Source organism: Pararge aegeria, chromosome 6, assembly GCF_905163445.1.
Source record: "Pararge aegeria chromosome 6, ilParAegt1.1, whole genome shotgun sequence".
Lineage (NCBI taxonomy): Eukaryota > Metazoa > Arthropoda > Insecta > Lepidoptera > Nymphalidae > Pararge > Pararge aegeria.
Window position 1 is genome coordinate 6,007,214 of NC_053185.1, and position 23,462 is coordinate 6,030,675.

At 34.9% G+C, this 23,462-nt stretch overlaps 1 protein-coding gene across 1 annotated transcript; it reads left to right on the forward strand.

Annotated features, from left to right (window-relative positions):
- The first annotated feature begins 4,423 nt into the window (after window positions 1-4,423).
- LOC120624269 lies at window positions 4,424-12,843 on the forward strand. The gene is made up of 4 exons (XM_039890718.1): window positions 4,424-4,481; window positions 7,099-7,159; window positions 9,418-9,637; window positions 10,472-12,843. The coding sequence occupies exons 1-4, from the start codon at window positions 4,424-4,426 to the stop codon at window positions 12,311-12,313; spliced, it is 2,181 nt and encodes a 726-aa protein (XP_039746652.1). The 3' UTR covers window positions 12,314-12,843.
- The last annotated feature ends 10,619 nt before the right edge of the window (window positions 12,844-23,462 follow it).

Below are 23,462 nucleotides of genomic sequence, written 5' to 3' on the forward strand. Positions count from 1 at the left end.
TCAGGTTTTCTCACGTTTTTATTCACCAAAAACTTGCTCCGAAAACGCACATAACTCTGAGCAGCTTGCTCCGAAAAGCTTGGTGTGTGCTGGAGGTCCCTTGACAGGTAAGCCAAAGCCTTACCTACTAGGCTATCACCGATCTTACGTGAAACATGCCACCTTTTAATGAGTATAATACAGAATGATAAACTGTAAATTGCAGAATATAAATAGATTATCGTCAATTTGCCACTGGCAACTGTAGGTTGATTCACATGCAGTGGCATGCCTACTGATGCAGAAGCAAATTATATAAAATGTAAAATATCTCTAGTACGTGTTATAAACGGGTAGTAGTAACTAAAGAGGGTATAAATAAATAAATAAATATGCTACGACAATACACGCATCGCCATCTACCTCCAAAGTAACCATAGCTTGTGCTTTGATGACTAATGAATATTTTAATGAATAATATACAAAAATTCTTATAATACACAGATGAACACCCAGACATTTAAATCAAATGAAATCAAACCCACGGCCTTGGACACAGAATGCACGATCGCTGCCTACAGCGCCAGTCGGCCGTCAAATATGTGCATTGCAAAAATTATAAAAAGCCTACGTACAATTAGGTTATTATAACCACCTGTGTTGATCTCACATAGCAGCAGACCTACAGAAGCTCCAAGAGCTTCACTAGGTATTTAACGTGCTGGCCACGGAATCACAAGCGCGTTGCGAACTGCAAAGCGTCTAATGAAGTCACGGGTAACGGCACGACGCTTTGTCTCTTATTATCTCTTATTGTAAATTAGTCGTTAGGAAAAAAGTTTAATAGCAGGTCTAATTCGTAGCAGCGCAGAGCCTTTAATATTAAATACTGTACATTTTCGATCAACTTATTTTGACAGCTTTTCCGTGGAACGTAGCTGTGAAATAATGGAACACCTAGTTCTAGCACTCTCAAATTCAAAGACTCAACGAGTTCAAGACTATATTTTAAGTTGCGGAAGTTTTCTTAAACTGCTTCAAGTTAAATAAATGAAGCTTGTTAAAAGAAAGTCCAATATTCCTACGACATTCTGTGACCCACTTTTACCATTTTTGTTTTTTTTATAATAGTTCTTAGTACTACGACTTAAGCAGTAATGCACTTAGCTTAGTGGTTAAGACTTCGGCTCGACTTCGGGGGGCCTAGTCCAAATTCCATCACGCACATTTAGCTTTTCTTAAAAAGCTTAAAACGCACATAACTTAGAAACGTTAGAGGTGTGTGCTTGATTCGAACTCGGACCCCCGAAAGTGATTCGACTTCTCTTTCGTGGGGGCCGCTCCTACTAGTCTACCGATTGGATGCATGTTAGAATTTAATTATGACACAAATTAATTTGCCTTTGCCTTTCTTATGTGGAATTTATATAATAGAATAATAAAACTATACCGTGGCTTAAAATTAACAACGTGTATTGCCACCAGGCTTCCGTTATACAGAAATATAGCAGCGATAAATAAGCACGCAATTCATTTACTACATGCTGTCTGAATTTACGACCATCGTTATTTCCTTTCGCATATCCGCCATGATTGATTGACTTTCATTCTAAAAGACTATTAGTTTTCACAAATATAAATGATCGTCGTAAAATTGACAATAGAAACCAATGTAAAACTATATCTGAATACATTATAGGCATTAAGAAATATGGTGTTGGCACCGAATGGAGAGGAGAAGTTGACTTGAGAAAGTTTGAAATAATAAAGTACCAACAAGAACGATAAAATTCATCAGAAGAGAGAAAATGATTGGTAATGCTATGACATGATGAATTAGTCACGAATGTAATTATGGGAAAAGTAGAGAGAAAGTGAATAAGATTACTGAGACTGACTTAGGTGGAACAAACAAAACCAAAGGTTTGGGTGGGACTAAAAAGAGGTGAATGGGAGGACCATGGATAGAGAAAAGGGTACATCGAAAAGAGCTTATCTTTAAAGTTAAAGAACAAGCATGCTATCCAAGCAAAATACGCTGCTGCTTTATAATATGTTCATGTACATTAAAGTTATAAACACTAATCTGAATGTGAATTAAAATAGTAAATTTTACAAGAGCATAGATCAAGCAATTTCATCTGAGATTTTTATCCATCGCAGACAAGAGTAGATATTAAGTCGAGGATAAAACGAGTTAAGGATCGAGTTGGTCACGGTGCTATTTACTTCGATTGCGAGGAAATGAAAAAGTGATGAGTAAAATTACTTCCTTTTAATAAAGTTAGAAATGAATTCGGAGACTGAAATATAGTAAACAAGGACATCGTACTTGATCCTTCTAGCATAAAGAGCAAAAATGAAACCGTCAACTTTACCATATGTTGTTTAAGGGTAACGTAGGTATAACTACGGTAAATTAATGTGAACGAACTTTACTTCACCTGAAGTAGGAAACAGGACAGTGGCCTTATTATAATGCTACTTCTACTCGTATAAGTAGCATTATAATAAGCATTATAAAGTAGTAGCAGGCTTTTTGTGATAGAGCTCGCAGCAAGTTCTACTGATATGCTTATTTCTGCCGCCAAGCAGCTACCGGTGCACGAAGCTTAACACCGACGCCTCAGATTGATGGGCACAAGGCGGTATTTTGTAGGACGTGTTGCTCTGTTTATAGGAATGATTTCCCGCCTACCGTCTGCCATCTGCTTAGGCTAAGAATATATACAAAAATAATACATATTTTTGTTGTTACACTTAATGAAAAAGTGAGACAAATGTCTTATCTATCGGTTCTGGGTTTTCTTTGCTTTGTCAGTCAGCAATCTCGACTTAAAGACGAATAAGTTTGATCGAACTTAGTTTACCCTCGAATTATTGAGCTTAGTGTTCTTTTTTTGGCATCAGAACGAAGCGCTTCATATTATGCCTGCATCTGATATTTCATTGAACATTGTTTTAAATAATAGACAATAATTAATTATACATTCAAAAAATTAAAAAAACCCCGACACATAATCATTCTTTCATTCACAACAGGGGGTTGGGAAAAAAAAGCCATTTAATGGTGGCCATCCTTTACCGATTTTTTACAAACGTAGCTACTTACACTTCCGACTAATTCATGTTTCAACCAAGAAAATAAAATGAAAGTCGGGAGTCGGTTTTCGGGAGCTACGACGCCACACACTTACTTACAGACACGTCAAACTTATCCACACATTCACATAAATCTGCATATTACGATACCTGGCTCTCGTAAGCAAACCTCCATGTTTCACGTTCCGCAATCGTGAAAAGAAATAAGATACTTAATGCAAATCGTATTTACATTTCCCCTTTTGAAAGAGAATTTTTAAAATTGCAGTTAAAAATAGAAGAGTGACTGAGAACTAAGTGTTTTTTTTTTATTCCAATAAAAGTTAGCCACTGACTTTAATTTATAAATTTAAAATTTATATTTTTCTGAATTTTCACTGATCTGGTCTGGTGGGAGGCTTTAGTCGGTGCTAGTTATCACCCTACCGATAATGCATGCCACTACGCGATTTAGCGTTCCGGTACGATGTCACGCAGAAGCCGATAATATAACTACCATAATCCTAATAGCCCATACCACCTTGGAATGCATCATCACTTACCAGCCGGTGAAATTGCAGTCAAGGGCTAAGAAAAAAACCTTATCGTTTATTCAAGGCTAGATGGACTCTAAAAACCTACAGACGGAATAAACGCATCTAAAAAACATTATTACACTAAAATAACCAGATTAGTGATAACTTTTACGGTTTATCTCTTGTTGATCTAAACTTGTATTACCATTACACATGAAAACGATACTGAGCAAATTCTTAGATATAATTGTGATATAATTTTTAAAGACCACCATTAAAAAATTCATTGCTTACACTCGTATCTAGGACACATGAAGTTTGATAAGATTTTGTCTCGAATAATACTTATTTGTTTTGAAGCAAGTAAATAATTATTTTTTATTATTATTGGCTGCTGTTTTGGCAAAAAATTAAGTTGTGGACCGTAGGTGAACCAAGCTTCATACTTACATATTTAAACCTCTTTGAGAGAAATAAATGTGTATTCACAAATAGTTGTTTTCATTTTTAAAAGTATATACGTACCATTATTAATAACGCTTCACGATAGAAAACTCAAATTCGTTGGTCCAAAACAAACAGTTCCCAAATAAAGACGATAAATGTGGGAACAAACAAACTAAGCTGTAGCGAGTGCAACTGACCTCTTTTCTATGTTTTTTCATTTTACGACTTTGGTTGCCTGGAAGAAATCGCTATGTAGCGATAAGGCCACCAAATTATACTCTCTTGATATGTATTTATATAACTACTTTTTTTCTTTGGTGTACAATAAAAATGTATTCATTCATTCATTCAACTGATTTATTACATTTCCTACCGGGACTATGGCTCGATGTAATATCTACAATTACGTAACAGCGTACGTACACCTCAAGCCTGGGGGTGTGTGACCTACTTTATCACCAGGATCCTGCAGCATTTTGGAGAGAGCCCAAAAACTGCACAATGAGATACATTCTTATTACATTTAAGAGTGGTTTTAACATATTTTGTTATCGAGATTACACTAAGCTCTAAAACAATTTCAAAGTCAAATACTTCTTTATTCAAATAGCCACATAGGTGGTACTTTCGATGCGTACGTCATAGTCATCACATCAACCCTCTAGCGGTCCACTACAGAGCACGGGTCTCCTCCCACAATGAAAAGGGGTTAACGCATTGGGTAGGAACTCGACTTCACTTTTGGGGGGCAGAGTTCGAATCCCACCACGCACCTCTAAACCTTTTGAAGTTATGTGCGTTTTAAATAAAATATCTCTTGCTTCAACGGTGAAGGAAGTGAAGGAAGCCATCGTTAAGAAACCTACATGCCTGAGAGTTTTTATAATCAAACTTCATAAACAAAAGTGGGTAGAGTCCACCAATCACTGGGCCAGCGTGGTAGACTACGGCCTTAACCCCCCTTCTCTTTGTGATGCGTACAATACATGTAAAATATGTAGAACACAGTTGAATAATGAATTAGGATAAATAGTTTGATTTTTTAGACTCCCGTCATCACTAACTCCCAGATGAGATCGCAGATTGCTGGACACGAATTTACTTCGTGATCCTAAATCGAACATGCACACCAGGCTGAAGATATCTCACTAGTCGCTGAGAGTTGGGACACAGAAAGCAAAAGGCCGCAAAGAATAACCTATGCAAAAGTCCACCAGTCAACAGACATTAATGATATGATGATTTAATAATAAATAGTTAAATTTGCTCACGTGACCGCAATACAGAATTTCTGAATTGTCGCATATACGAGTAGGTAAATCGGACAATAATTAATGGGAAGCTCAAAATTTTAATGCTCTTATTGGGAATTTGAGAAACGTGTGGTTTGATTTTTATGATTTTCTATTGGTTTGGATTATTGGCTACAACATGCTCATAGGGCGAGTGTTCATAACGAATTTTGAGCATTGTTATGGAGCGTTAAATGCGTTAAATTAAACAGAATCAGGTCTCTATCCTTTAGGTACATTTCTTTTTCGGGGGTAAAAAGTAGCCATGTGAGTCACTTAACTCCTATCGCCTATCTTTTGTCTATCCGTTGCACTATTGTTGCATGATTGAAGGAGAAATTAAGAAACACACACGCATTTATAATATTAGCATAGATCTTGTTTCGAATTAAAATAATATTGTGTCTGTGTAAATAAATAATCAAAAAGGCAATATTGCACCATAACAAATTGTCGCTTTTAAAGACAGCAGGGATGGATATTTTTTTTGGAAAATGGTTATGTTACAACGCAGTTAAAAATATATAAATCGGTTAACATTAGTATTAGTTAACACTTTTCAAAAAGTTACTAAAGCGGCCGATACTGGTAAGGACTTTGGCCTCTCTGTCGGGGGACCAAGTTCGATCCCCAGCAAGTAACTTGCCTAAATCGCTTACTTGAAAACTAAGGTGAAATTTAATAACCGAAAATAACTTACATTTTGAGTTACATATTTATGTTTTATTCAAATATTTTCACCATGAAAATAAAATACCGATTGAACTAGATGTTGTAGACAGACGGAGATTAAACGTTTTATTGCGTAGACTACCTCGAATGTCGTCTTAAAATCTTATCTTATATCTTTAAACGAGCAATTCTTGTATATATATATATAATTGGAATTTTGAAATCGGCTCCAACGATTTTCATGAAATTTAGTATACAGGGGGTTTAAGGAGCGATAAATCGATCTAGCAAGGATTCATTTTTAGAAAATGACATTTTATTCGTGTTTTCCGGTAATAACCGATTTGGTGCAGACGAAGTTGTACGGGTGAGCTAGTAAATATAATATCTAAGAGCCGCTCAAAAGTACAAAATTAATAATTAATCAAACATGCTATTTAAAAACTAAACAATGATATACAATTTCTAAGCTTATGTAGTTCATCTCTCAATACCAACTGTTTCCTACATAACTTAAAAAGCAATTTCTTTTAAAATATCTTCTACACTATAAAAAAAAAAAACAGAATTTTGCAAAAATTTAAAAATGTATGGTGTAACTACAGCTTGGTTGGAATTGCTAACGAGCCATGGTTTTTCGAAATAAGTTATAAAACTATTATTTCGTTCGGGTTTTAAGTCTAGGATAATTTCAAAAGATCACTAGAATTCTTGGTGTTCCTTACGTTCGAGGCCTCCGTTATCATGTTACATTAACACCACTTTTTGTCCATTCAATTGCCTTCTCGATCATTATTATTGTTTGCTAACATTATCCTCTCAAAGCGCCCATTAAAAGCGCGATACATACTTTATTATCGTACCTTATCTCGACATGGATTATTGGAAATAATATATCACACGTATTTCAGCAAAATGAACTCTTAATAGTGCCGGCAGATACGAAGTAGACGCTTTTGAATATTTTATGAGTGACCCGCTAAAAAGGGCATTTTTATTGCTTAGTGTACTTTTTTAATAATGTTTTGAAGTGGATAATAATTAATTATTTGTACTCTGGAAAAACTACTGAAACAATAGTATTTCAAAAGATATGCATGTAGCTCAAGTAGGCTTTGTCAAGGGGCGAAACGTGGTATCAACAATTGCCAAGTAAGGAAACCTTTTTACATATAATCTAAATTAATTTATATCAAGTAGGCCTAGTTTATAGGCACTTTTGCAACGTCAAGTCAGTCTGTTTGTAGTGAATCTTCCACCGGTTTGCAAGACAGATTCTACCGAGAAGAGCCGGCAAGAAACTCAGCAGATTGCTCTTTTTCAACATCATTTTACAGTGTGCAATCTTCTATCTTGTGAGAGATGACAGAGGAGCGGCCTGCTTCCAAATAGCCTTGGAAGAAATTAATGAATTGTATAGTAACCGCGATTTATTAAATGAATTTTTAAAACATTGTGTATGCATTGGTAGGTAAATAACCCTAGAAGTCATTTGCGGGATTAAGTATATGCTTTTATAATATGATTATTTCTTTATTTATTTTTTGTTTATTTATTTATTTATAATATTACAAATGAGATCTGTACCTTTCTTGTCCATTTCGAGTAAGTTGGTAGTTTATATCCACTTTTGGTTTATAAAGAGCAATATTTTGTCTCACAAATACCATTATGTTATTATACTTAGATGCCCACGGAAATTCTAATCAACCGTGTGATTATGTAGGTAGCCTAATTTAAATTTATTGTTTTAAGTTAAATTTAATGGCACATGCCAAATAAAATGTATCAAACAGCCTTAAAGGCACACATCATAACAGCACAAATAGCTTAAATACCTATATTTATGCCGATTTGTGAAAGGCACTACAATTAGAACAATGTATAAAGTAGGTAATAAAGAATAAAATAATCCTTTTATTTAGAACTTGTTTATTTAAGTAGTCTTAACCTCTGACTCAATTGACACAACGTACTAAAGAAAGCTTCTAAAATATCATAAAAGATAACTGAGATCAAGTTTTTTTTAATGTAGGGTATAGCACATTACATAAGTGTTATGTGCAAAGCCTCTCATTTTGACGTTTTTTTCCTTTTCCTTTCCCTTTTTTTTTGCATTTCTCTGCAAATATATCCATTCTATTAATTTTCTTTCAAAAATATGTTATAGAACTGCTTTCCCTCCCAACATCACATTTTGACTTTTGAAATTAGCTTATCAGCGAATAATTACACCTTTGAAGGAATTTTACAAAAAAAAATTTTGCACAGAGAGCTCGTGAAAATAAATACTGGCCGCGGGTGTAAAAAAAATAACACTAACGCGACTGACGTTGCGGGAAGCAGCATCATTGGAACTATACAAATAGCACTAATAAAAACGGCAAAAATAAATTTTTCTTGTTAATTTTTTATGAAAATAAAAAATATAAATAAACCTCTTTTTGGGATACTTAGTTTTAAGTTTTCTGTATTATCTACATGGAATCATATTTACATGAAAGTACGATTCTACGTCATAAATACATACAAAAATATGATAGCAATATTATAATCTAATCTAAATTACTGTATCCTTAAAACTGTATCGCCTATTATTCCTAAAAGTGACCCATTACGCCCATTTGGCTGTATTGCTGTGACATATTATTTATACGTTCGTCATGTCTACCCATAAAACCGGTTTATCTAAATAGTCCAATAATAAAAATAGGGTTTGTTTTTTATTTGGCTAAAATTTGAAATTATTTGAATGTAATAGCCCAATTCTCGAATTATGTTTAAGGCTATTTAACATCACGCTTTGGGTGAAGTCGGTGGCCACATATTCCATTAAAAAAACGACATTGGTGATTTTACGCGGTCACAATAATTAGTAGTGTAGTTATCTTTTAACTGCATAGTCAACGCCACTAGGGTGGCCACCGGCTACACCTTTTTGTTAAATATAAGATCTGTGTTTCTATATCAGATACCAATTTTCAGCCTGCATGTAACCAAGTTTAAGATTTGTCTAGTCGAGTTTTCGTGTTGGAACTTTTACTTCATTTAGAGCTATAATGTCACTATTTGGCTTTAATGCATCAATCGGTCTAATGGTTAGCATCCTCAATTGTATGTCATTGCCATTGTGTTAATTCCAATGCATTAAGCTTTCAAATGTGTGACTACCAGCCTGGAGTTAAGAAAATGGCGTTATCTCCACAGAATGCTGGGATGAATCTTAGGCTGTCGGTCGGTCTCATTAATTACCAATAACATTTTATAATCATAGCAAAAACCTACCAACCCACATTGAAGCAACGTGGTGGGTGTATGATCCTTAGCTCAGTCTCCTATAAGAGAGGAGGTACGAGTATTTGTAGGATGTTAATATCTCACTATTAAAAAATATAATTTTGCATTTTCAGGAACACATCTTGCAACAATGGATGGCTTCGTCTGGTAGTCCAGATGATATTTGGCACCCTCATAGTGTCAAGTTTTATTCTCATAATGCTGATGGTTTTTGGGAAACCCGGCCGGAGACCAGGGCCTTCGTCGCGGTGCTCTGTTACAAATTGCCGAGTTATATGCAATAACGTCCCTTACTATGGAGATTATGAAGAAGACATCATAAATGCCGCTTCGGTACATTTTTATAACAATGTGTTATTTAATAATAAAGGCTTTTTATGTTTATGATGATAATATATCATCCATTTTTGCAATTGTTAGTTTTTCGAATATAAGTTATTCTTGTCAGTAGATAAAAATATCGCACAATCTAAAACACTGCGATAGAAACTTTAAATTTTGTCATTAAGTTTCTTCAATGGCGTAAGCACTCATTTAGAAGCATTTTCTTGAAATTCTGCTCCCAAAAGTTTGATTTTAAACTTAAACTTTAAATTTTTTGACCTTTTTAAACCCGTGGGGAGTAGCTTCGGGTGATATCTATGTAAATTAGCTTTTACTTGAAATTAAACTTTGTTTCTAATACTAAAATAATTGCCATTCACTAAACGCGGTGTATATCAGATTTATATGTGAAATCAATTTGAATTTTTTTTTATAACTGCCGGCTTGTTTCAACAAATACACCACCAGTCTTTCACAGGCAGATAGGTTATACAAAACGAGTAACATAAGCTTCTTTTTTATTTTAAAAACCTGTTCGCATTAGGTGTTGAAATTTGAAAGTCTAATTTTTTTAAGAATAACTTAATGTTGAACTTTTAAAAACAAGACATTCAACAGAAATTTGAAGAAATTTATTAAGAATTAATTAGAAATTCTGATAAAACTACGCCTTAATGCATCTTAAATAACCTTCATGGGTATAGCATTGAGAATAAAGTTTGTATAGGAATATACAAAATACGAAATTTTACGCGTTAAAACTTTTGTTTAAAACTAAAATTTTACCTATGAATTCAGTTCAAAATTAAGTCGAATATAGTAGATGTATTTTTTTCGTTACAGGAAGCAGATGCACACTGTGAAAGCATAGTTTTAAAGTTAATTGGACCTACATTTAAGAATTTTCAAATACCACAGAGCTGGCTTTGGAGCATGAGCTCCAATGTTCGGGAACTAGCAATTGTAGGCGGAAATATGAAACAAATAGCACCCGATGCATTTATGAGTCCGTTTGGTGGAAACATTAGGATTCTTATAATGGAAGAAATAGAAATTAACGTTTGGGAAAAGGATATGCTAGTAGGACTTTCAAATTTGGAAAAGTTGCTTCTTATCGATTGTATACTCTCCGATATACGAAAAGGTGCTTTAGCACCAGTTGACGACAGTTTGCAGTTCTTGGATATAAAATCGTCCAATATTTGGGACCCCGCCAATATCACAGGCTCTACAAGACTCTTGACACTGAATGAAGTAGATTTTTCGTCAAACAATTTTCGTAATAATCTTGGTAACGCAAGTTTTTCAAAGCTAAGAGCATGCAAAGTTTTATTTTTAAATTCTTGTCAAATTGTTTCACTGGAAGCTGGAACTTTTGATTATTTGGAGAACATACAACATCTATATCTGAACGATAATTTATTTGTCACCCTCCCTGTTGGGTTATTTGATAGGATTCTGCCACATCAACCAAGGATCACCTTACATGATAATTTATGGCATTGTGATTGTTCCAGGGAAGATCTAAGAAATATTATCCGTGCAGAAGTATTAATTGTTGATCCCGTTTGTCACTCTCCAGTTGCGGTGGCCGGTATGGCGTTTTCAGATTTTGAAGGATACTGTAAAATCAATTATAATAATGATGAAAATATTTCAAAAAAACTGGATATTGTAAAGACACAACCGCGTGTTAAAAATAACTCAGAAATTATATATATGAACGGTGCTTGTGATGGAAATGTTTCAGCAAAAAATAGCACTTTACAATTTAAAGCGACCCCTGAACTTCCAAGATGCTTATTGAATAGAATGAACAGACAAGATTTTAAATTATTCTCGTATAAAACTGAGAGAGGACTTGTTTCAACAAATGGTAACTGGATAAAACCCGTGTTTTTTGTTCAAAATAACCCATACTCGATGGTTGAAATAGCTTCATCGGCTTTGCCAGGTTTTGGTTTACTTTGGTATCAGTCATCATGTGCACACATGGTTTACTGTGTTAATACTGTACCACATATATTGAAAGTATTTAACGTAGAGTTGGAAAACTACTTAACATTTTGTCCGTTCAATTTATCTTCCGGCACTGTGAAACATTCTTTCTGCGTGTCTTATAATTTAGCGAGAATGGCAACGAATAGTAATTATACATTTAATTATCATGAACTTATTTGGTTCGTTTGCTTATCTGTTGGTTGCCTTACGTGTGGAGCCATTTGTGTATATGGTATGATCCAAAGAAACCCCACTCTTTTAAAAGGCAGCAAAAGAGTTTTGGTCGTTAAGCATAGATCTGTCGAAGCACTTATTCTTCCACCGAAGTTGCCTATGAGGAAAATGAATAGTGTATCAAGTGTCGCAACAGAACATAATATATTTGATAAAAAGAAAATATTCGTTTTACCACACAAACCAGATGCATTAACGTGTCATGACCTTACTCGTTCTATTTCAATGAAAAGCAATGAGAGTAATGATGCAAGTTACATATCAGCTTTACAACCTACTGAAGAACAACTCACTGAATGGCGGACTAATAAACTTTTAAAGCAATTGGATAAAACACCTTCATCTGACTTGAGCATGATCCCATATACCAGTATGTACGGGCGAGAGTCGTTTCCTTATTATTCCTGTGATAACGAAGAGAGAATTTACGAAGTTCCCAAACAATATTGAATTGAATACCAATAAGTGCGGCTTTTCTATATCTTCTTTCCAGGTATATGCAAAATAGCTTAATTTTCGTACGTAATAAGAAAAAATAAGCTATTTCGACAGCATTTAAATAACCATAGTTTGCGTTTCAACTCTTTGCGAAAGTTATTATCGTATTTCAACTGTCATAAATCATAACGAGGAAGCTCCGGGACCATTTATTCTGGTCGCACGCGTCGAGCAAGTCGGTCAACCATACGAGTCCGCCGGCGCCCTTACAGCGAATCGATTCTATACAGCTGTTTCTAATGAGGTCCGCCAGCGTAGATTCTCTGCATTGTCTTTGCCAATCGACGACCGTTCTATTTTGATTGTACACTGAAAATCGACTGTATCCTTTCTTAGAGCAATCACTAGGCATTATCGAGTCACATGCATCTCTTGGCACTTGTCTGTAATTTGTTTGATTGTTTTAATGTATTACCATACTGTATTCTATTTAATCGATGTCGGAAATATCCTTTTAATTCGCAATAAATAATTTTGATTAATGCTGATATTTTGTCTACTAGTTCCAACACAAAAAGTATGTAATACGTTAAAGTTTACAATACCTAGTTTAAAGCTTAATAATTTTAGAATATGATAAGTACAGAATTAAGAACTGAACCCTAATTCGGCCATAATTGTTGCATGCGGTGCATTGTTTTCAAAAACTGTGAAAACGCCGAATTGATGCTTCAATTTGTGTAGTGTTGCCGCTTTCTGTATATTCTTAATTGGGTACATGAAGAGGGGGTGGTTTTACGTTTTTGTTTGGTAATAATTTGCGCTGTCTGCCATGCTTTGGAGAGTTGCTATCACTACAATGTGATAATAATATTTTAAGCCCAGTAACCCGCATTGGAGCAGCGTGGTGGCACTATGCACTTAAACCCATTGACCTTTGTAGTGACACGTGAATTTAATACTGGGGAGTTGATGACTGACCATCATGATTGACCAATGAGTCAAAATAAACTTCTGTGAATTCTATTTATAATTCTCGCTATTATCTTCTAACATAAGGGGATATTTACATTGTTTATTATAAAACGGAGGTGACAACGGAGCGATCTTATGACGGCTCCATCTTTTTCCCTAAATCATTTACTTGAAAACAAAGAAACAGCGAACATAGTGACATAGAGATCTGATAACGAAGATAATTGGGCTATCTTTTAATCTCCATGAGAGAAAAAAAAACATTAGCGTACAGTTTTCCTGAGATCTTGCATATTTGTTCTATCCCATTACTAATACATAAATTATCTCAACACTAACACTGGCAACTGGCTGACATCTAAACACTGACATTTCTGCCAAAAGCTCTCTACTTAGCGATAAAATACTCGTATCTCTTACTAACCTAACTCGTATCTGTTATCTATATAACTCGGACATTTTTCCCGCAAAACAACTGAAATTTATGGAGCACTTACTACAAGAATTTTCTACTCGACTTCTCCGCTTCACACATTCAGCTACATTTATATTTTATCTCGTCCAATCTCTACTATACAAGCTTTATTTGAGCGCTTTACAAAGCAGGATCTACACACGAGAAGCTGCTCTGTAAGATGTCAAGGCAAAATAAAAAGAAATTTAAGTCCGGTCGCTTTATGTTTGGATAGTCTGGTTCTTTGCTTTTTATTTGAATCTAAAGTAAATACTGTGTATTTATAGTGATTTTCAAGTGACCTGACATGTCCTATTGAAGGCTACAGGCCCCTTTTTGTACATGAGCCGGCTTTAGAGCAAAGATGCTCCAACGCAGTATCGCTTAACGATTATTATCACAATATGCCTGTATCGATGGCCTAAGGTGCTAGCAGAAGCATGAAGTCAAGCACGTTAAGCCATCGATAGCATCAATCGCATGAATCAACATCATCATCATATCAACCCATGACCGGCCCACTACAGAGCACGGGTCTTCTCTTACAATAGGAAGGGTTTAAGTCCACCACGCTGGCCTAATGCGGATTGCTGGACTCTACACAAGAAGAACATTATGGAGAACTCTTCGGTCATGCAGGTTTCCTGACGGTGTTTTCCTTCACGGTAGGAGCAAGTGATATTTTATTTGGTTAAAAAGCACTTAACTTTAGATTTGCGTGCTGAGATTCGAACTCGGCCCCCGAAATTGAAGTCGAGCTCCCACCCAGTGCGCTATCGCCGCTTCTTAAGCATGAAGTGAACATAGCTAATTCCTTATCTATTAAGTATTAGTTCAAATTATTGACCCGCAACTAAGACCTTGTGATCCGTAGTTCAACATGTCATCACTAAACCCAGAAGGTTCTATAGTTCATTTTGTATATATACTAGTTGTACCCTGCCACGCTTCGCTGTGGCACATTGTGATTGAATGGTTGTGAAAAATACATAAAAACAATCCTTGATGCGTATTATATATCATGCTAAGATTTCAGCCCAATCATTGCAGCACTTTTTGAGTTTTTGAAGCGTACACGAACCAACATAACATTTATATATATATATATATATGTGTGTATATATATATGTGTGTTTTAGCACTAAAGATGTCCCTCCTACTTCCAGAGGCAACCAGTATTATTTGGAAATTATAGATAGTTGCAATCAATGACTGCAAATCTTACATAGACTCTTCCGCACTTTAGTAGAAAAGTTTTAGTAGTAGTACCTATTAAAGCATTTTGTGGCCAAGCTTGTCTAGGGAAGTCCCTAATACCCCCATGCCTATTTAAGCTGCTAAGCTGCGTTCCAGTCCGAAGGGTGTCATTTCATAGGATGTATTCCTTGCATGGCATTCAAAGTGTTCCTCTGTTTATGTAACAAATTAGGGTTTTTCACGAACCATTAGGTTACTACAGCTTGGTCCATCATTTATTACTATAAAAAAACCTTTAGGATGTTATCAATAATTATAATTATATAAATAATTTTAACGCCCCCACAATATCCTCTATGGCTAAAATTTTTCAAAACATGAAATTTTTATTAAATTTTAAGTCTGTAGGAATTTTGCGATCCGAACCGATTTTGTGATTTAAACTTCATTCAATACATTCTTGGTTGCTCGTAACATAACCCAAAAAAATTCTGTCCAAATTTGATGTCTAAAAGAGTTAAAATACAATAATCATTAACGCCCCCGCTATACACTTCGGAGATTTAACACTTATAATAAAGTTAGCCTGTCCATTAAGTCAATGTATCCTCTACATGGATGCAAAATTTCAATTCAATCGGATGTATAGTATAATAGTTTTAACGGAACAACCGTAAACACTATAGATTTATATATTAGTATAGATACTATTCGTGTATACGGGATTGATTAATAATCCCACGGGAACAATTCCCTGCTGTTATCCGGAACCAAACTGGCGAGGTCGTTATTTAAGTGTTGTAACAAAATTATAAAATTATAATAAAAATATTTTTATTGCTCAATAAAAATGACAACATTTATAGTAGGTTTGACCACTGATGCAAATATTAATAATCAACTAAGTTTTAATAATTAATAACTCGTATAGTCATCAGAATTAAAACATCACAGGCGGTCATTCAGACGAAAGCTAGTTATAGTTAAATCTATTAACTTCCTCAAATGACAATCTAAATGTACATTAAAACCTTTCTGGCGGTTCTTCAAATTGTTTATTGCTGTTTGCGGGGACAATTACGCATTTTATAGACAAAACTAATTTGAGGCACCTGTTCGATATAATTGATCTGATGATCAAATTATTTTAAGGCAAGCTTGCCGCCAACGTGCCGGATGGCAGCAAATAGGTTTTCTATTGTCATATCTCGCTGCCAAAGCTGGAATCTTTGACGGCCGATTGGCGCAGTGGGCAGCGACCCTGCTTTCTGAGTCCAAGGCCGTGGGTTCCATTCCCACAACTGGACAATATTTGTGTGATGAACATTAATGTTTTTCAGTGTCTGGGTGTTTATCTATATATTATAAGTATTTATGTATATTATTCATAAAAAATATTCATCACTTATCTTAGTACCCATAACATAAGCTACGCTTACTTTGGGCCTAGATGGCGATGTGTTAAAATTAAAAAAATTAAAAATATTTATTTCGTTTCGTACAGCAAAATAATACATTGAAATTGGGGTCATCCTAGTAAGTTACTAGTATTACTACTAGCACTTGTGGCAGGCGGCCCCGCTCTTCCATAACATCATATACAAATTGAAATAAATAAGTAGATCAAAGTTATATAAATCAAAATTAAGTATAATTCAAAGTTATAAAGGTAAACCAAAGATAATTACAACATGTGTGTCTACTTGAGGTGCGTTAGTGTGTGTGTGTGTGTGTGTGTGTGTGTGTGTGTGTGTGTGTGTGTGTGTGTGTGTGTGTGTGTGTGTGTGCGTGTGTGTGTAAGTGAGTGTATGTGTAAACGAATGGATGTATAAGTTATAAAAGTGTGCTTGTGTGTCTTTTCATGACAATGTATGGGATGCAAAATTCATACGTTCATTTGTTGCATCAAATCCTCCGTTTCATAATAGTTCAATTTATGCAACCACTCCGTAAGCACTTTTTTGCAATTATGAAGTGCTAATGGATAAATATTTAACTTACTGTTAATTATGTTGTAGAGATAAGTCGATTTCCTGGTAAATTGTTGGGAAGCAAATTTAGTCCTACTTGGAATTGAGTGTAAAACCATATTTCTTCTCCTCGTTTTAAGTTTGCCAGTATTGTAAGGTAAATTTTTATGTACTCTTAGTAATGATGAAAGTAAATATAATTTTCGAACCGTTAGTAACTCACAATGGTTATATAGGTCTACAGTTGAAAATCTGTATGGTTTGAAAGACATAACTTTTAGTAAAGACCTTTGACCTCTTTCAACTTCTAGAAACTTTGTTTTTGAAGCAGCACCCCATGTTGAAATGCAATATCCCAAAATGGATTGACCCAATGTTACGTAAATCTGAGTCAATAATTTTTTTGTTGTTACGTGTCTCAGCGTTTTAAAAATCCAGACAAGCTTCCTTATTCTTCCATTCACAAATTCGACATGAGGGTGCCATGAGAGTCGCCAATCTAACATTACACCTAGATATTTGTTTGTTGTTACTTTGTTAATTACAGGACAATTACAATTACTAGAATTTAGATTACTACATTCATGAATTTTAACAAGGAAATTATTGTGAGGTTGTGTTTTTGAATTGATTGTAAAGCAAATATAGTTTGATTTTTCAGTATTTAGCGTTAAAAGATTAGACTTTAGCCAAAGAGAGATTTTTGATAGGCCTGATTCAGCCATCAATTTAACAGAGTTCCATGATGTGCTTGAAAAAACTAAAGCAGTGTCATCGGCATACGAGAACACATGGCCTCCGTCAAGTTTTAAATTGCATAAATCATTAATGTATATTAGAAATAAAGTTGGTCCCAATACACTTCCTTGAGGCACACCAAATGTTAGTTTAGAGTCCTCACTAATGTAATCTCTAATTTTGACACGCTGAGTTCTATCGTGTAGATAATCTTTGAGTAACAGCAGTGATGTGCCTCTAATTCCAATTCTTTCAAGTTTTTGTATAAGCAGAGGTACGGAGACGGTATCAAACGCCTTTTTAATGTCTAAAAAGACAGTTAAACATTTTTTTCCTTTGTCTAACTGTTCTGAAATTAGTGACGTTAACGCTAATACGGCATCCTCTGTGGATTTTCCGTGTCTAAAACCGTATTGTGAGTTAGAGAGAATTTAAATTTATTAAGGTAACTAACCAATCTAGAATTTATTAATTTTTCCAATACTTTCGCAATGGATGGTAAAACAGAAATCGGTCTGTAGTTATTAATATCTTCACTATTTCCACTTTTGAACACAGGTGTAACGATAGACTGTTTCAGTATAAAAGGAAAAACTCCTACTTTGAAACAGAGATTAGCTAGATGACAAATTATTGGTGCGACTATGTGTATGGCTAATTTAAGAAATTTGGTTGGAATATTGTCCCAGCCTGGCGCACTGTCAGATTTAAGATTCAAAATAACATTTTCAGTTTCATATAGATCAGTATCCAGGAGAACAAATGAAAATAATTGACTATCAACAAATAGTAAGGGATCTTCAGTTTTGGGGGCATTCAACATAATATCCTCTGCTAGTTTCCTTCCAACACTAGCAAAGTAGCCACTTACATAATTAACAGAGTAAACTGGAGAGGGATTTATATTTAAAAGATTCAAACTTGGAGTTCTAGTTTTATTTAAATTAGCTATAGATTTAATTTTACTCCAAAGTACTTTGCTATTATTTACAGAAAGAGCTAATTGTTGTCTATCATAATTCCGTTTTATCTTTTTAATCAGGCTGTTACAGTAGTTACGATACCGCTTAAAGCTGATTTTTAATATTTCATTATCAGGATCGGCCCTTAGCCTTTTTTGCATATTATTCCTGTTTCTTATACATGGTAGGAGGCCAGATGTCATCCAAGGTTTGATATTGCGTTTATTTTTAGGGAGGTACATAACAGTCGAGCTCTCTTTCAGTGAGTCAGTCAATTTCTTTACAAGTTCTTTAACTACCAACTTAGGATCTTCAGAGTAAAGCAATGTATCCAAATGTTGTTCCATAAGTATTCTTATAGCTTTGTCATAGTCTACGAAGAGCTTGGTTTTTGGGCACTTGTGGTTACTATGCAATTTAGCTATGCATAAAAATATCATGTAGTGATCGGTAATCGAAGTGTTGATAACTGATATGAAAGGAGATACGTTATTTTTCTCTAATTTTAATATGAAATGATCAAAGCAGTTACTACCTCGAGTTGGAAGGGAATGACCTGTGAGTAGGCCATACATAGAGAGCATGTTTAGGTAGTTGACCCTATTATTGGATTCATTATTAGATTCGTTATCTTTGATGTGTGTATTGTCTTAGTTTAAAAATAAAAATAGGTAAAAAAACTTTTTAAGTTAAACGGTTTTATGTTAAACATACATTGCAATGTTTAAGATAAATGTACTAAAAACCAAAAAATAATAAAATAGATACAGTCGTGGGAATTATAAACATATGCATAGACTGGACTAAAATAAAACCGTGGTGCACGTCAATTGTCTACAAATTATCGACTTAATGTGCGATAGAAGAATCGTTTAATTCGTCTTTCAGTTGGCCCGCAGACGGTGAGGAAATTACTTACTATTTTCTTGCTCATGGAAATTCCAATAGTTATACACTCCATGGAAATAAAAGAGATGTTTCAACTAGTTTATCGTTTGTAGAGGCCGCCATCTTGGATTTTAATTTTATATAGTACATTGTATTATACTGGTTGAGTACTTTCATTTGATACCCATATTGATGGGATCGATAAAACCTACGTTATCCGCCATTTTGTAGCGGCCGCCATCTTATATTTCAATTTTTTATAGTATATTGTATTCTGCTTGTTGAACCCTTCCATTTGATACCCATATTGATGGGATTAATAAAACATAAATTATCCGCCATTTTGTAGCGGCGGCCATCTTGAATTTATAATCATAATGAATAAACATAATTGTATTGTCACCAAAATCCAAAGTGTATACAAAATTTCAGATTAATCGGTTGACAGGAAGAGGGTGAAATTTGAATTACTAAATTTGACCCAAGAATAATGAATAAAACAAACGGGGTGAGCTAAATAAAACCGTTTAATAATAAAAAAGCAATCTTCGAGACTTCTTTAAGCCTATGGTAGAATTCGAACCTTAGAGCGTAGAACCTTATTAAAGGGCGAATATTTTAAAATATTAGCATTAAACAATGACAATATTTTTATATTTATTTACGCTAATGCTAAGAGTCTTAAGCTTTCCTATTTATTTATAAATTTTCATTTATTTGAAACAATTATAAATGTATGGTTTCAGACTAAATCTGTATTCTTGCTAAAAATAAAGCCGTACCAGTGGCACTACGCACAACGGAAGATTCCGGCCGACCAAGTACGGAGACAAGCCCAGAGGAAAGAATAATATGAAGAAAGATAAAGAGTGTGACCCTTAGGAACCAAGCAAATAGATATAGTATGTTTTTAATATAGCAGAAGAAAGTTTGTGTCTTATTGTGTTACTTTTTTTGGTGTATTTAATAAAATTCAATTAATAAAAATACCATAAAAAACAGTCTGTAATAATAATTATGGTGTGATGTGTGATTGCGAATCCAAAAATTCGTAGTCTCATTTATTTATTTATACACTTTATTTGTACACCACAAAAAGAAAAACACATGGACAGGAAAACATGAAAATTAATAGCCGTTCTTGGAAGCATTATTTAATTCAACATATATTCAATTTTAAGCAAAAGATACACATCACAAATCAGGCACTATTTGCAAAATGGTGTGTTGTAGCTTTAGGCCATGAGAAGGGTGCGGAGGTTGATTATTCAATTATAACTTCCACGCATGCCGATCCACGGTCAAGAACTAACAAGCTGTATAAATAATTCCAAACGCTAAATTTACTCAAACCATCAGCATTTATTATTATAGCGTGATGAAGAGCTCTATAAATTATAAAATTTTCACATGTTTACACAGTTTCAAAGTTGATCATAACATTTACTGGCGCCCGTATTTATAGACTGGAGTTTACATTTAGTTCTATTAATTTCGGGTGCACCTGCATTTGCGATTAGCATGAGATTAAAAGTGGATTAGACGTGCGCGGGCGCAGATGCCAAATGCTTTGGACTTGGGATTAAATTATTGGTATGATTGAAATGACATAAGCACTGCACGGAACTTCTATAATAGCTTTAGTAAAACCCAGAAATTTCCAAAGACATTTAAACATACTTATGTGATAAATGCGAAAGTGTGTAAGTATATTTGTTCATTATATTATTATACACCACTACACAGCGGTACGGAAGCGGTGATAGCTTGGCTGCACGTTTTAAGACTTTAAGGCAATTTACTATCACTTTTAATGTTCTAAAGTTGATGGAAATAATTGTGAATAAATCTGCTTACTTCAGAGTTTCCTCAATGTTCTGAAAGGCGTGTGAAGTCTACGAATCGTTCTTGACTACGTCTTAAACCCTTCTCATTCTGAGAGGAAACCCGTACTCTTTAGTGGGTTGGTAATGGTGTTTATAATGATAACACCTTCTCAACTACTGCGGCGTACTTACTGATATTTGACACATTTATAGCGTATGGTTTTGTATTCCGGGAAATCCGAAACAAACGCGGACGAAGTCGCTGACAGCAGCTAACATGCAATAATCCGTGTAAGTGAAAAGACGAACAGTGTGAATGTCGCGTGATTAAAATATTATGAAAAAAGATTTTCTTTGATTTATTTATAGCAGCCTTTATTTCACTTCGACATTCCTTTCGGGTCCGTATTCGATCCCCGGCATCACAAATTGTGATAAAAGCAGCGTCCCTGAAAGTTCTCTATCATATTATAAAAGTCTGTTAAAGTGTTATGACCTACCTTCTATGACCTTCTCATTCTGAGAAAAGACCCGTGCCCAGTAGTGGATGACAATGATGTTGATAAGTTCACTGAAGTTTATGGATCACTAAATCATTAACTGCCATAGTCGCTTTGACAGCAAACCGTTTCCGGACATAAATCTCTATGATAACTTTAAATAGGATTTGAGCTAGCGGTTAACGGTTGTTTAACTTAACAATCCGCTGTAAAAAAATACCTTATTCAATTCTAAAACTCTATAAATAGTGTTATCCTTTCCAATAGGGCACAACAAGTAAGTTTTGCCACTATTTTTATTTTACTGTGAAATATTTCCAAATTCTAACCATTTCAGTTAACCTCAAGTTTAATTAAGCTATGTGGAGTTTTATAAAAATGCAATATTGACAAATTGCATTCCTTTAAAACCTCATAGGCCTCAGATAAAAGACGAGAGATAGTATCTCTGTCTGTGTCTCTGATATCTCTGTTTAGATACTGTAACGGAAGTAAAACCGTTGTCTAGCCCTTTAAAATGTTATAAATAATCTATTAGCATGGCAACCGATATTTCTGTACGCAAAAAGTAACTCATGATGCCAGATGAGATTTAAAACGTAAACCTGTCAATTATTAGAGAACTGTTTCACTAGGACACCAGTCGCGCAAATTACCAAATCTATACAGCTATATATGTAATGAGAAAAGGCTCGTATCCTATGTCATTTTACTTTGAGATTTATGTTCCAATATCAGATAATAATAGAACAGAGAGTCACCACGATGGGCAATTGGCCATTTGCCCATCGTGGTGATTCTCTGCAAACCCTTCTCTTGGGAGGTCTAACAGTGGACTGTTATTGATTTTTCGTGATTGATGATAGCAGAATGAGCAATACTGACGATCCTGGCGTCTTCTATGGTTCTTGTTTGGCAGCCCAAGACAGGTGGTGCCACTACGGTGTCTTAGTTACATATTGACTTAAAAGCAAAGGTTTTCTCGGCCCTAATAGTTTTACTTCTAAAAATTGTAATGAATCCGACTCATGTATCATGTCAAGTGAATGCATTTGAAACTTTTCTGGCAGCCGATGTTCGACGGATATCGTCATCGACGATTTACTATCGTTTGCTAATACCATTCTTTTGATCGTCGAAAATAATTCTCACACCTGCCCAGTGCTATTGATCTAATCGACAAAAAATCTCGATAACGTCACGGTCACATATTAATGTACTAGCTGGGACCCGCGGCTTCTCATCGCAGTTTTTAATGCATCCCGCGGGAACTGTACATTTTCCCGGAATAAAAAGCAGCCTATGTGCCAATTCCACATTGAAGTCAAAAAGGTCTAAAAGTTTTTGCGTGAAAGAGTAACAAACATCCATCCATCCATCCATCCATCCTTACAAACTTTGGCATCTATAATAAAGCATTCCTACAATGCTTGATGACACCTGGGCAGGACGGAGGTTAGGTGGGACTTATCTCTAAAGTAGGGTATACCCAAACTAAAAACAACCACGGCATGCCTCTCTTGTTGGTTTTGTCAAAATTCCCGGACTTCTACCAACTAACCCAACTGATTCTTGGGGCTCTTGCGCTTAACAAGAAGGGGATCAGTACAGCTTGAACCTCCCCACAGACAGTAGAGAGGCTTGTATCATG